Source organism: Oryx dammah, unplaced genomic scaffold (assembly GCF_014754425.2).
Source record: "Oryx dammah isolate SB20612 unplaced genomic scaffold, SCBI_Odam_1.1 HiC_scaffold_1, whole genome shotgun sequence".
Classification (NCBI taxonomy): domain Eukaryota; kingdom Metazoa; phylum Chordata; class Mammalia; order Artiodactyla; family Bovidae; genus Oryx; species Oryx dammah.
The window spans coordinates 28220196-28235133 of NW_024070185.1; the positions used below are offsets into that span (position 1 = coordinate 28220196).

Here is a 14938-nt window from a genome sequence, read left to right on the forward strand (position 1 = left end):
GTGGCTTCTCATGTTGCAGAGCACGGGTTCTAGGGCACGTGGGCTCAGCAGTTGCAGCATTTGGACTCCAGAGCGCAGGCTCACCAGCTGTGGCACACGGGCTTAGTTGCCCTGTAGCATGTGGGATCTTCCCAGACCAGGGATTGAACTGGTGTCCCCTGCATTACAAGGCAGATTCTTAACCACTGGAACACCAGGGAAGCCCAGATTATTTAAATTAGTTAATATTTTAAAATATTTCTTAGTTTTGATTTCTAGTATGGTGAATATTTACAGCTATAACCCACATAAAAGCTCTTTGGAGTCAATTATTTACAGTATGAAGGAGTGTGGAGACCAAGTTTGAGAACTGCTACGTTAGAATATACATACAAGTGGTTATAATTAAAGAGAATGAAAGAGTTTATATAAACACTCAGAAAAACTATACATATATACATACTCTAGTTGTCAGGACATCAGTAATAAAAGTATGGTAATACTTCTATGTAGATAGCATGATGTCAGACAGATTTTTCATGTTATATACATAAACAACTTATATATATCCAGTTACCTAGGACAAAGAGTATACAACTGACAAGTCAAAAAAAAAGTGAACTTACTACCACCTAAATATGAAGAACAGAGATTAACAAAGTGTTGAAGTAGAATTTACTTTTTTTCCAGATGTTATCTATAAGACTCAACACGATAAACTATAATTTCTGAAACAGTAGATAATGGTTTTTTTAAAAAAAGGTTTAGATAGCTGGCAAAGATCTTGAAATAATATATGTATGTCTTTGGTAAATATTTTTTTACAGTGCTAAAAATTTGATTAACTTACTATAACGTAGGCCAACTGGATGAAATAACTTTGAAAATATTTTAAAAATTTGAGAGAGACTTTTTAATCTGAAAACTAGTAAAACAATCTAACAAAATGATTCCTTGGCAAAGATCCTTAACACACCAATAATAGGACTTGTGAAGATAACCCTATTTTGATGAGAAATAGCAAAGACTTTGAGAAGATTTTTGCAAACTATACCTGCTCAAATCTCTGCACTCAGGGTATCTTTTATCATTATAAAATGTTCCTTCAAAATAAAAGAAGGCTGATTTGTATAGGTCCTAAAAGAAAACAGATGGTATTGAGAAAAAATTCAGTATTAACCATCATAAAATTGCTCTAAGTATTAATTCCAAATTTGTATGTCATAAAATCACACTAGTATGTTTTACAGTAATTTCATGCACCTTCACAGAATATGCTCAGCTCATTAATATTTAACAGGAACCTCCTATGTGATAAGGTATTATCTTGGTCACCAGGGATAAAGACACAGATACAATCCTTACTACTATTTTCAATTCTTTCCTACTGCTGTTTTAATCTCTAGGTTTGATTTAAATTTGTATCTTGTCCTGAGATTCATGAAAGGAACCCAATTAAAAATGTGTCAATATTATTTTATGATATGCATACACAGCAGTGACAATTATTTTAGACACCAGAACTGAAAACTAAACAAAAGTCACCTCGCTGATGTCTCCCCAGTGATAATGACAATGATCATGGAATAATGTTATCCTTTTTTGTATTTTCAAATAACTTGTAGGCAAGCAGAATGTGAATATCTATTCTTTCTGAAGCAACCTTGCCCAAAGTACCATAGAACCCTCAGGTTTCAACTTTCACACTACCACCCTTTGTATCGGGGCGGTGGTCTCAATTCTAACCATCTAACAGAATCATAAAAATACCAAAGACGAAGTCTCACCTCAGATCCATTCAGTGAAAATTTCTGAGGATTTGGCTCAGGCACTAGTATTTTCCCAACCCCCTCAGGAGAGTCAGATGTGCAGGCAACTGGGAATCACTGTTAGGCTTGTCCTTCACCATTTGCATGGAATTAACACGCCTGGGTGAGGGTTAGAAGAGGGTCTTTTCCCTTAACCTACACTTACTGCTCAGACCTCAGTTTCCTCACCTGTACAATGAGAATATCTATCATGCACGCTATCTTATAGGACTGTGGTGAGAATCAAAAGCCGTTTAGGAACTTTATAGAAGTTATGTAAGCTTCAGGCATTGAAAGACATTACGCTAATACGGCCTAATTTCTCTGCTGCTTCGCTGAGGATTTGATTTTTCTCTTACTTTCCTCACTCCCCTCTCTACAGCTCCCCTGGCACTGGTGTCAGATACCCTCCTAAGACTGGCTGCACTGTTTCCTCTCAGACTATTCTATCTCCTGACCTTGTGTTTCCTCATGCAAAATCTAAGCAGAGCCAACACCTTCTTCCCATGTGGTTGCAGAGATAAAAGGATATAATATAATGCCATGCCTACCTACTATAACACAAAATCCACCACGTACATACTTCTAAACCCTCAAAGAGGTAAGTAAGCTACAATCCAAAATAAAGATTCTGAAAGAATCACTACTGCCTTATTTCGGAAACAAAATTTAGTATACATAACATATAGAACTTCACATTAAGTGATTCAGGCAACTTAAAACCTTTAGTCTAATTATTAATTAGAAAAGGAAGTCTAAAAAGAACAAAAATCTTTTCCTTATATTATTACATAAATGGATAGGTGGGAGTAATCTCAATAACAGTTAACTTTCATTTCTAATGGTAACCAGAGATCCTAACTAGTTTCCCTATTTTGTCAGCTAGTGTAAGCCAAACAAGTTCCAAGGGAAGGAAACTACCAACTGATATGGAAAAATTAGTGCCAAGAAGTCACTTTCACTATTAATCTAAGGTAACCTAAAGATCTAACCTAAAGATCTATCAAAGTAACTATGGATAACCAGTAATCATTTAACAAAGTCGTTATTTATATGCCATTTTAGGTATCTAATAGTCATTTATTCTCTTGCTGACATTCAAGTCTGGAACATCAGCACCTCAAGAACATTCCTAAGATCTGCTAGGAGGAAAATGGTAATGGGTGAAAGAAATGTCAGATAAGCTTGGGTAGGAAGGGTTTTACAACTTAAATTTATGTTACCATTCTTCCTATACCAAGGCTTTACTTATAATAAACAATAATATATGTGTAAAGTATTGTCTTAAAAGTTCCTCTTTGTTGTTGTTTAGTCACTAAGTTATGTCTGATTCTTTGCAACCCCACAGACTGTAGCCCACCAGGCACCTCTCTCCATGGGATTTCCCAGGCAAGAATACTGGAGTGGGTTGCCATTTCTTCCAGTGGCTCTCCCTGACCAGGTTTTTGATTGGGTCATTAATTTTTCTGGAATTAAGCTGCAGGAGCTGCTTGTATATTTTTGAGATTAATTCTTTGTCAGTTGCTTTATTTGCTATTATTTTCTCCCATTCTGAAGGCTGTCTTTTCACCTTGCTTAAAGTTTCCTTCGTTGTGCAAAAGCTTTTAAGTTTAATTAGGTCCCATTTGTTTATTTTTGCTTTTATTTCCATTAATCTGAGAGGTGGGTCATAGAGGATCCTGCTGTGATTTATGGCAGAGAGTGTTTTGTCTATGTTTTCCTCTAGGAGTTTTATAGTTTCTGGTCTTTTTCAATTAGATCTTTAATCCATTTTGAGTTTATTTTTGTGTATGGTATTAGAAAGTGTTCTAGTTTCATTCTTTTCCAAGTGGTTGACCAGTTTTCCCAGCACCACTTGTTAAAGAGACTGTCTTTTCTCCATTGTATATTCTTGCCTCCTTTGTCAAAGATAAGGTGTCCATAGGTGTGTGGATTTATATCTGCGCTTTCTATTTTGTTCCATTGATCTATATTTCTGTCTTTGTGCCAGTACCATACTGTCTTGATGACTGCAGCTTTGTAGTAGAGCCTGAAGTCAGGCAGGTTGATTCCTCCAGTCCCATTCTTTCTCAAGATTGCTTTGGCTATTCGAGGTTTTTTGTATTTCCATACAAATTGTGAAATTATTTGTTCTAGTTCTGTGGAAAATACTGTTGGTAGCTTGATAGGGATTACATTGAATCTATAGATTGCTTTGGGCAGTACACTCATTTTTACTATATTAATTCTTCTGATCCATGAGCATGGTATATTTCTCCATCTATCTGTGTCATCTTTGATTTCTTTCGTCAGTGTTTTATAGTTTTATATATATATATATATATATATATAGAGAGAGAGAGAGAGATTGGTCTTTTGTTTCTTTAGGTAGACTTATTCCTAAGTATTTTATTCTTTTCATTGCAATGGTGAATGGAATTGTTTCCTTAATTTCTCTTTCTGCTTTCTCATTGTTAGTGTATAGGAATGTAAGGGATTTCTGTGTGTTAATTCTATATCCTGCAACTTTACTCTATTCGTTGATTAGCTCTAGTAATTTTCTGGTGGTGACTTTAGGGTTTTCTATGTAGAGGATCATGTCATCTGCAAAGAGTAAGAGTTTTACTTCTTCTTTTCCAATCTGTATTCCTTTTATTTCTTTTTCTTCTCTGATTGCTGTGGCTAACTTCCAAAACTATGTTGAATAGTAGTGGTGAGAGTGGGCACCCTTGTCTTGTTCCTGATTTTAGGGGAAATGCTTTCAATTTTTCACAATTGAGGATAATGTTTGCTGTGGGTTTATCATTATATGGCTTTTATTATGTTGAGGTATGTTCCCTCTATGCTTGCTTTCTGGGAGAGTTTTTATCATAAATGGATGTTGAATTTTGTCAAAGGCTTTCTCTGCATCTATTGAGATAATCATATGGTTTTTATCTTTCAATTTGTTAATGTGGTGTATCACACTGATTGATTTGTGGATATTAAAGAATCCTTGCATCCCTGGGATAAAGCCCACTTGGTCATGATATATGATTTTTTTAATATGTTGTTGGATTCCGTTTGCTAGAATTTTGTTAAGGATTTTTGCATCTACACTCATCAGTGATATTGGCCTGTAGTTTTCTTTTTTTGTGGCATCTTTCTCTGGTTTTGGTATTAGGGTGATGGTGGCCTCATAGCATGAGTTTGGAAGTTTACCTTCCTCTGCAATTTTCTGGAAGAGTTTGAGTAAGATAGGTGTTAGCTCTTCTCTACACTTTTGGTAGAATTCAGCTGTGAAGCTGTCTGGTCCTGGGCTTTTGTTTGCTGGAAGATTTCTGATTACAGTTTTGATTTCTGTGCTTGTGATGGGTATGTTAAGATTTTCTATTTTTTCTTGGTTCAGTTTTGGAAAGTTATACTTTTCTAAAAATTTGTCCATTTCTTCCAAGTTGTCTATTTTATTGGCATATAGTTGCTGATAGTAGTCTCTTATGATCCTTTGTATTTCTGTGTTGTCTGTTGTGATTTCTCCATTTTCTTTTCTAATTTTGTTGATCTGATTCTTCTCCCTTTGTTTCTTGATGAGTGTGGCGAATGGTTTATTTATTTTACTTATATTCTCAAAGAACCACCTTTTAGCTTTGTTGATTTTTTGCTATGGTCTGTTTTGTTTCTTTTGCATTTATTTCTGCCCCAATTTTTATGATTTCTTTCCTTCGAACCCTGGGGTTCTTCATTTCTTCCTTTTCTAGTTGCTTTGGGTATACACATATTTTAAAAATTACTTCATTCCTGAAGTACTAGAGTCTAAAACAAACATTAGCAAAACACATTACATTTTAGACATGGCTTTTAAAAAAGATTTAAATACCCTGGCCTAGTTCTCCTAGTCCTCACACACACCAAATTGCTCAAGGAAAGTATTTTATTTAAGTCCTGCTTATTGACTGGAATAAAGATTCTTATTTTCTCAGCTACGAGACCTGCAAGTAAATAATTTATTCCATGATTAGCAATAGAATACATGCCAAACATCTCCCTGTTAAAAAAAATCATTATAACGTAAGGACTTATTTTCAGTTTGTTTAGGTGTGAAAATGGCATGGGGTAAACAGATGAAATAATTCTGGCAAAATGCTGAGAACTGTTGAAGGTGGATAATGGGTACATATGGGCTCATTATACTATTATTCTCTCTCTTTTTTTTAACTTTTTATTTTATATCAGAGTATAGCCAATTAACAATATTGTGAGTTTCAGGTGAACAGCGAATAGACTCGGCCATACATATATGCCTGTCTCTTTTGTGTGTGTATTTAGAATTTTCCAAGGGAAAACTTTACAATAAAAAAAATCATAAAATACAAATGTTAATCGATGAAATAAAAATTTTTCCACAGATAAACAACTATTAGCATCAGGAAAATTTCACTTAGTTATATGAGTTCACCTTTCTAAAAGCATAGTTGGAAAAGAAGGAGACAAATGAAACAGGTCCCTGAACAGGCAAAGATTCCACAAAATGCATGTACTAGAATCTTGCCCTTAACCAGCACAGCTCAAGTTTTCATGCAGTGCTTGTTCACCAAATAAACAGCAGGATGGGGGAAAGATGTCTAAAGCCAGGCATGGTACCAACACGGCAAAGAACAAACATGGGGCTTTGAAGGCAAGTTGACAATGGTCTGAATCTAGCCTCCACCACTCCTTACCCAACAGGGTTAACTTAGGACAATACTCTGATCACCTTTTTCCTACCTGTAAAATGGTGATATTCTTTCCAAAGATACTGAACTATCAACTAGTGTATTATACAGCTGGCACATGATAAGTGCTAAATAATAAGAGGATATTATTTTAATACATGGAAGAGGGAGAAACAATGTAAAAGCAGATGTGTAAATAGTTAAAAATAGGACTATGGGTCATTTAGTTCCCTGGTTAGAAAGCTGCTGAAGGCATGAGTACTGATGTGCAAACACAATAAACTAAACAAGTCTGGTTAAAAACACTCTCCAGGGTTCCTGGATCTAAGACTGATTCCCAGATCTGACTCACTGCTTCGAGCAGTTATCACATGGATGAAATAAGGAGGGTGAATTCATATTTTTCTTATTAAACTGATCTTATAAACTTATAGCTATACCTTTTTTTTTTTTCTCAAAGGGTAGAGAAACTTCGCATAAGATTGCTTCTCCTTTAAAAGAAACGATATACCTTCTATTTCCTAGTGCGCATACAGACTTGAGATTCCACTTGTTTCTCTTTAGTGTTTACCTTCAAAAGCACCAAGCTGACAAACCTGAAGAACCCCAGTATCTTATAACCATTTTCAATGTAACTCAGAAAGTATGCTGCTCTCCATGCCAGTCACCAAAAAGATTGGAACACAGCCAGTCTTGTGGGGCAGACAAACGTATCAAATAGTTATCGCATATTATTACAAAGCATTAGAATCAATACATGAAACATGCCAGAGTGGCAAACAGAGGACCTTCAAGAAGAATCTCGTAAGTGAGAGCAAGGGCTTCCCACCCATGTTCAAACACTGTGAGTGTGATATGGTATGCTTGAGGAAGATAAAGTCACTGTGGCTGAAGCTTAAGGTGTAAAAGGAGGGGGCTGAATAGTATAGAAAGTTAACTTGAGAAACATCTTCACAAAAGGCCTTATTTGTCAGCCTAAGGAGCCTGGACTACAGACAATGGAGAACCACTGAGATGTTTGGATTGGAGAATCACAGGATTTTTTTAAACATTTTATTCTCTTAGAGCAGTTTTAGGTTTACAATAAAATAGGAAGGTAGAGGTTTCCCATGTAGCCCTTGCCCCCACACACGTGCATGGCCTGCCTGCATTATCAACACCACTCACCAGAATGGTACATTTGTTACCAAGGATAAACCTACACCAACACACCACAATCACCCAGTGTCCAGAGAGTTCCCTCTTGGTGTTTGATTTGTTTTTAAAAGACATCTTAAATGGCATGTATAGGATATAGAGTAATGAGTTCAAGACTAAATGTTGAGCTTGAGGTATTCTGGTTTGTTTATTTATTCAACAAGGACTTGACCACTTCCTCTGTGCCACACATCATGACAGAAATACACCTCTATATTCCTAATTTCTAAATTCCTCTGTATTCCTAAAACAAAGACCCTACCCTCGTGGTTCAAGAGAAGACAGACAAACATATAACTTAACATTAGGTAGTGCTATTAGCAAGTCTGGGGAAGAGAGGGAAAGATCTCTTTGTCAAGGAAACATCAGAAACATGAAGAAATGGAGTGAGCCATCTGAATACCCGGGTCAATAACAATACCTAAGGTGAGGAAACAAGGGAAACAAAGGCTCTGAGCAGGACCCTGCTTAGCATATATGAGAAAGAGCAAGAATGGCTCGTGGTGTGAAGGCAACAAGTGACAAAGAGGGTGTTAGGATATAAAGTCCAGAGGCAGCCAGGACCACAGAAAGGACTTTGTATTTTATTCTAGATATAAGAGGAAGCCTCTATAGACTTTCGAGTTGAAAAGCAACAGGGTCTGCCTGATACATTAGAGTATCATTCTGGCTTGGTGTAAAGGATAAACAAGTGTGAAAGGGAGCAGCGGGAATGGTCACTAAGCTACTCCACAGTTCAGGCCAGAGATGATGGTGGTTTTTCAGTCTGCTGCCTGTGAAGCAGACACACGGACAGATACTAAACATAACTTGAAAGCAGAGCCAAAGTACTTGCTGATGCCTTCCATGTGGGATGAAAAGGAGGCAAAGATGATTCCAAGGTTGTTGGTTCAAGTAACCAGGTGTAGAATAAGCATATTTACTGAGATGGAAACACTGGGGAAGGTATAGATTTGAGGAGGAAGAGAGAACTAGAGTCTGTTTCTGGACATACTAGGTTTAAAGTGCCTATCAGACGTTCAGTAATGGTCAAGGAGGCAACTGGAAAAAATAAATCTGACAACAACAACAACAACAACAAAAAAATCTGGAGTTTGGAGATACTGAGATTGGAGATAACAAATCTGGACTAGGAATCTGGACAAGTTCACCTTGATTCAAAGGGCTTAGTAACATTCACCAGTTAGGAGGATCAGAAGCATCCAGCAGAGGAGTAAAAAAGTCAGTCGGATAGGAAGAAAATGAGGCGGGTGTAATGTCTTAAAAGCCAAGTTAAGACAGTGGTTCAAGGAAGAAGGGATATTTACTTGTGTCATGTGCTGATGAGAGATCAAGTAAGATGAGAAATGAATCTGTGGCAACAAAAATGAAGTGATTTTGGTGGAGTGGTGATGAACAAGAGTGCGTGTAGGACAAAGGGGAGAGAAAAAGAAACAATGAGCTGAGGCACTATTATTAATTCATAATTCCTGAGTCAGTTTAATGAGAAGAAAATAGAAAAATGAGATGGTAGCCAGAGGAAGATACATGGTAAGAGAAGGTCTGTCAGGATAGGAAATAGTACAGTCTATTTGTGTACTGATGGGACAGGCAACAGAAGGGAAAAGCTGATGATGCAGGGAAAAAAGGGGATAGTACAAGAACAAAGTCCTTGGTTATACAGTGGGGTTGGAATCTAGCAGACACCTAGGCTGGCTTTGATAGCAGTTTTAATCCGTCCAGTGTAACAGGTGGGAAGGAGAATGCACGGGCAGATGGGTAAATGTGGGAGAGAGATGACAGAAAATTCTCTTCTGATAACTTATTTTCTCAGTGAAATAAACAGCAGCTGAAGGGGAGTGATGAGGAAAAGATGTTGGCAGTTTCAGAAGGAACAAAACAGCTACCTTGAAAAGTGGAAGTGTGTATCAAGTATAGAGAGGTGGTAAAAATGCCACGCAGCACTGAGGCTAAGTGAGAATGTCCAGTAGACACTTAAAAAGAATGAGTTTGGAAACCAAGAGAGAAAGAGATTCATAAAGACTGGAGTATACTGAAAACCATGAAAATTAAAACTGGGGGGAAAGCCCAGGAGATGAATTTAGAATAAGAATTAAGATGAGACCTAAGTTATAACGGCATTTATGTGGCTGGTGATAAAGGAACGAGCCAAAAAAAGAGATTCTGATGGTTCACGTCCAAACTCTATTGGACATACTAATTGTTCCAAACAGCTTTTTAGTGACCTACAGGAGATGCTGTCCCTCTTAAATATGGCAGTAAATCTGAGGTCCTCTGCCAGAGTTGTACCAGCTAACAGAATTGGGTCAAGCTTGCTCTGTGATGAAATTCAGAAGGATCCAGGCCCTCCTACATTACTGAGTAAGCAATCCCTCTGAAAACTCTGGGTGGCCTGTCTGCGTTTCTATCCTGTTTCAGTGAGTATGGAATGGAAGGTTTCTCTTTCCTTTTGAGAGCAGCACCCTGGGAAGTACCAGCAAGGCCCAATGTCACAGGGTATGCCCCTGTTTGCTTCTGTCCGTGGGTTGAAAGGTCCTTCTGTGGGCAGTGATGCTCTTGGGTGGACTCCAACCCTCTGCTAGGGTCAGTTATGACAGACAAACTCATACAGAGTTTGAAAGAAAGAGTGAACAGCAAATTCCAATGCTACAGTGAGGTAAAGTTGTATGCACATGGGAAAGAGACCTATTCGTTGGTACTGTGCCCTTAGAAAGAAGAATGTACAAAGAATGGTTGAGAAATAAATGGGAGATGAAATCAAAACCAAATATAGCCTCATCTTTGAAAAGGTCTTGATGATAAAAAGAAGGGATAAGCTTGATGGAATGGCACGGAAGAGAGCATTTACTGGAATGCTTATGAGCCTATAATCCTATTTCTTTAGCTTATGATTATTATTTCCTCCTGTTCTATGATGGTTAGAAATTTTAAAAATCACCTTACTTTGCTGATGTTCTCAGGAGCCTGGTCAGGAGTGTTGCTGAATTCCCCACCAATCTGGAGGTCACTGACACAGCAAATGGAATCCCTCAGTTCCGTGAGCTTTTGACTGCCCAATACTAGCATTGTTTGGTAGGGCTTGTGTTCTTTGTGCTACGAATCAGACAGTAAATAAATCAGTGTTCACTTAGACACAAAGCAATTCAACTATAAATCATCTCATGACCAGATCTAAGTTAAATTATTGGTTATCTTAAGTTATAACCATAATATGCTGTCCTGAGTTTTCTTAGATTCTGCATTTGTCTACTCAGCACTGATCTTTCAAAAATATTTCTTCATTTTATTTATTTATTTGGCTGTGTTGGGTCTTAGCTGTGGCATGTAGGCTCTTCCCTGTGACTGACATGTGGGATCGTTCATTGTGACGCAAGGCTTCTCTCTAGATGTGGCATGTGGGTTAAGCAGCCCCACAGCATGTGGGATCCTAGCTGCCTGACCAGGGACTGAACCCATGTCCCCCGCACTGGACGGCAGACTCTTCACCACTGGGAAGTCCCAGCATCTATTAATTATAGGTCCAAATGAACTGTCTATTATTTACCTCTCCCCTGTGATCCAGAGCCCATACTCTGAAACCATCTCTAGCCAATTCTTATTATACCAAGTCGGTATTTCTCCTCTGTCCTACGTCAAACCACAGCCAGGTACCAGACAACTAGGACAGCCCCATAGCCCAGAGCCCACAGGAATTATTCAAGCTAGCCAGTCCCAAACTGCTTACTCCGCTCTGCCTTGCCTTTCCTGTGGAAACCAGTAACGGCTGTGGCCTGTGCTCTCCCCTTGCCTCCTGACTGATCCTGGTACTTCCCCTTTGGTGCTGCATGACATGGCATACTCTTTGCCCCAGGAAATGCAAATAATGAAGATCTTTCAGTGACACTGGTCTCTCTAGTGCTGTCACTCAGTCACCCCCATAAATTAAAATCCTATGAGTACAACAGACACTTGGTGCTGCACTGCTTACATTTGCCCAAAATTCACATGCTGGAATCCTAAGGCCCAGTGTGCTGATGTTAGGAGTTGGGCCTTTGAGGGTGATTGGGTCATGACAGTGGACCCCCTCATGAATGGGATTAGTGCCTTTATAAAAAGGACGTGACCTGGGAGAGGGCGCTCACCAGATGCTGGCACCCTGATCTTAGCCTTCCAGCCTCCAGAACTGTGAGAAACAAGTTTCTGTTGCCTATAAGCCACCCAGTTTGTGCTATTTTGTTATAGCAGCCAGAATGGACTAATACACCTGGCAATAAAACTTTTTTTAGTTTAAGTGAAAATTTATAACCAAGTTGCTACTAAAGTGACATTAATATGAAGAGTCTTAGGAATATAATTTCACTGACTTTTAAATTATCCTGAAAGCTACCTCACTGAAATCAAAGAATCTATACACTACCCACGTTTGGTTTTATTCGTTTTGTTTTGCTTTGTCTTCTTTGATTGATAATTTAGGATCTTAATAAAACAGGGTATTAGATTGGTGCAAAAGTAATTGCAGTTTTTACACTGTTGAAATTTGTTGTTTGATATTGGAATATACTCTTAAATAAATGTGGTTATGTTATACATCACTTTATTGCACATTTTTGCTAATGACTTATTACTTGCTGTTTATTTTATATTTGTTTTAGACTATGGAAATGATGTTAGACAAAAAGCAAATATGAGTGATTCTCTAATTTGAGTTCAAAATGCGTTGTAAAGCAACAGAGACAACTTGAAACATCAAGAATGCATTTGGCCCAGAAACTGCTAACAAACTGACAGTACAGTGCACAACTTCAAGAAGTTTTGCAAAGGAGACGAGAACCATGAAGCTGAGGAGCGTGGTGGACAGCCACCAAAGTTGACAAAAACCAGTTGAGGGTTATCATCGAAGCTGATCCTCTTACAGCTACACAAGTTTCCTAAGAACTCAACGTCAACCATTCTACAGCTATTCCTCATTTGAAGCAAATTGGAAAGGTGAAAAAGGTGAAAAAGTAAGTGGGTCCTCATGGGCTGACTGAAAATCAAAAACCCTTCTTTCTGAAGTGTTGTCGTCCTTATTCTATACAACAACAAACCACTTCTCGATCGAACTGTGATTTGAGACAAAAAGTGGATTTTATATGAGAACTGGCGACAACCAGCTAAGTGGTTGGACCAAGAAGAAACTCCAAAGAACTTCCCAAAGCAAATGTGCACCAAAAAACCGTCACAGTCACTGGTGTCCTGCTGCTGGTCTGACCACTACAGCTTTCTGGATCCCAGTGAAACCATTTCATTGGAGAAGTACGCTCAGCAAATAGATGAGATGCAACTGCAACAATGGCAGCCAGCACTGGTCAACAGAAAGGGCCCAGTTTTTATGCACGACAATGCCTGACTACACGTCGCACAACCAACGCTTCAAAAGTTGAATGGACTGGGCCACAAGCTTTGTCTCACCTGCCATATTCACCTGACTACCAACTGACTAGCACTTCTTCAAGCATCTTGACAACTTCTTAAAGGGAAAATGCTTCCACAACCAGCAGGAGGGAGAAAATGCTTTCCAAGAGTTCATCAAATCCTGAAGCGTGGATTTCTATGCTACAGGAATAAAAAAACTTATTTCTCATTGGCAAGATGTGTTGATTGTAATGTTTCCTATTTTGATTAATAAAGATATGTTTGAGCCTAATTATAACGATTTAAAATTCAGTCTGAAACCACAATTATTTTTGTACCAATCTAATAATTAGTGCTAACTATACCACAGATGATTCATAAAAGTTTATTCACAAGTGCAATTTATGTACAGTAATATTTCAATGAAATCTTATTAAAGTTTATGATACATCTATTTGGGAAATTAAGAATATATTAACTGCGATAGAGCTCTTTTTGCTAGAGATTCCTAAGAAATTCCTGGATACCCTTGAACTGCTAACTTTCTGCATTTTCATCTAAGAAGAGCTGTCCTTAGCTAGTTCAATAACTTCCCAAGAATTCTGAATTGGTGAAAACAAAACAAAACCCTCCTTAACCAGTTTTTCTACCAAAAAAAAAAAAAAAAAAAACCCTCAAGAAATAATACCATCAGAATCACTGAGGATTTACACACTTTCAGTGGCTACTAGTACAGAAATCAGTTATACATTTCAACACTAACTGTAATCCTATTACTCAAGAGATTATATGAAAGTTGACTTTATGATATTCCTTATAAAACAAAGAACTCAAGAATATAGACAGAATGTCATATAAAACAGCATATGCTTGTGCTTATTTTGGTTCAAATAAGCTTTAAATAAACTCTGGTAAAAGTCACTCATATTATCTGTAAAGTCCAAAAGGTTTTACTACTGACCTTATGAAAAATCACAGGGTAAAAGATATTTACAGATAGGATAAGCTCTCCTTCTTCAATCATGTCTGCTGAATTTTCAGGCTTTTTCCCTACAGCATGTGACTCCTAAAGAAAGAAAACAATAAGAGACATTAAAATCAGACACTGTGACCCAGACCAGAGGCAGTGTAGAATAAGGGCTACGAGCAAAGGTTTCAATCAGCCCTGGATTTAGCTCCTAATTCTACTTCAAGAAAATTGTTTTAAAAACCTCGCTAAGCTTTAGTTTCATCATCTGTAAAAAAAGAAAAAATATTTATTTTACAGAATAGTTGCTGGGAATGTAAAATAAAGCACCTAAGAAGATGCTTGGCACTAAGTGCATAGCAACTGATGATAAAATAGGAGTATCACCTAACATTGGTATAATACTGACATTTACAGTCACTAACACTTTTATATAACTCCTTCCATATTATCATGGCTTCCCTTGTGGCTCAGACAATAAAGAATATGCCTGCAATGCAGGAGATCCAGGTTCTATCCCTGGGACGGGAAGATCCCTGGAGAAGGGAAAGGCAACCCACTCCAGTATTCTTGCCTAGAGAATTACATGGACAGAGGAGCCTGGCAGGCTGCAATCCATGAGGTCACAAACAGTCGGATACAACTGAGCAATTTCACTTCCATATTATCAAGAAAGTTATTTGACAGATGAAACTCAGTTTCACCAATTTACCCAGGGTAAATCAGACAGTTAGAATGCAAATACAGATGTGTTTCACTCTAAAATTCTGTTTTTACTACAGTATCACATCTTTCAGTCAATTCAGTTCAGTCGCTCAGTCATGTCCAACTCTTTGCGACTCCATGCCAGGCCTCCCTGTCCATCACCAACTCCCAGAGTTCACTCAGACTCACGTCCATGGAGTCAGTGATGCCACCCAGCCATCTCATCCTCTGTCGTCCCG

The 14938-nt window shown here is 37.9% G+C and overlaps 1 protein-coding gene across 5 annotated transcripts in view; it reads right to left on the reverse strand.

The window, feature by feature from the left end:
- SNAPC3 (small nuclear RNA activating complex polypeptide 3) overlaps positions 1-14938 on the reverse strand; it is a 40388-nt gene that overhangs the window by 7553 nt on the left and 17897 nt on the right. For 3 of the 5 annotated variants that reach the window (XM_040240103.1, XM_040240094.1, XM_040240086.1), the window contains exons 4-6: positions 13989-14093; positions 10598-10747; positions 1034-1116 (exon numbers count right to left, since the gene is read on the reverse strand). In XM_040240103.1, coding sequence (XP_040096037.1) covers positions 1034-1116; positions 10598-10747; positions 13989-14093 — 338 coding nt within the window. Of the gene's footprint in view, positions 1-1033; positions 1117-10592; positions 10748-13988; positions 14094-14938 lie in introns of all 5 variants that reach the window. The other 2 variants (XM_040240120.1, XM_040240111.1) reach the window with 2 other exon arrangements.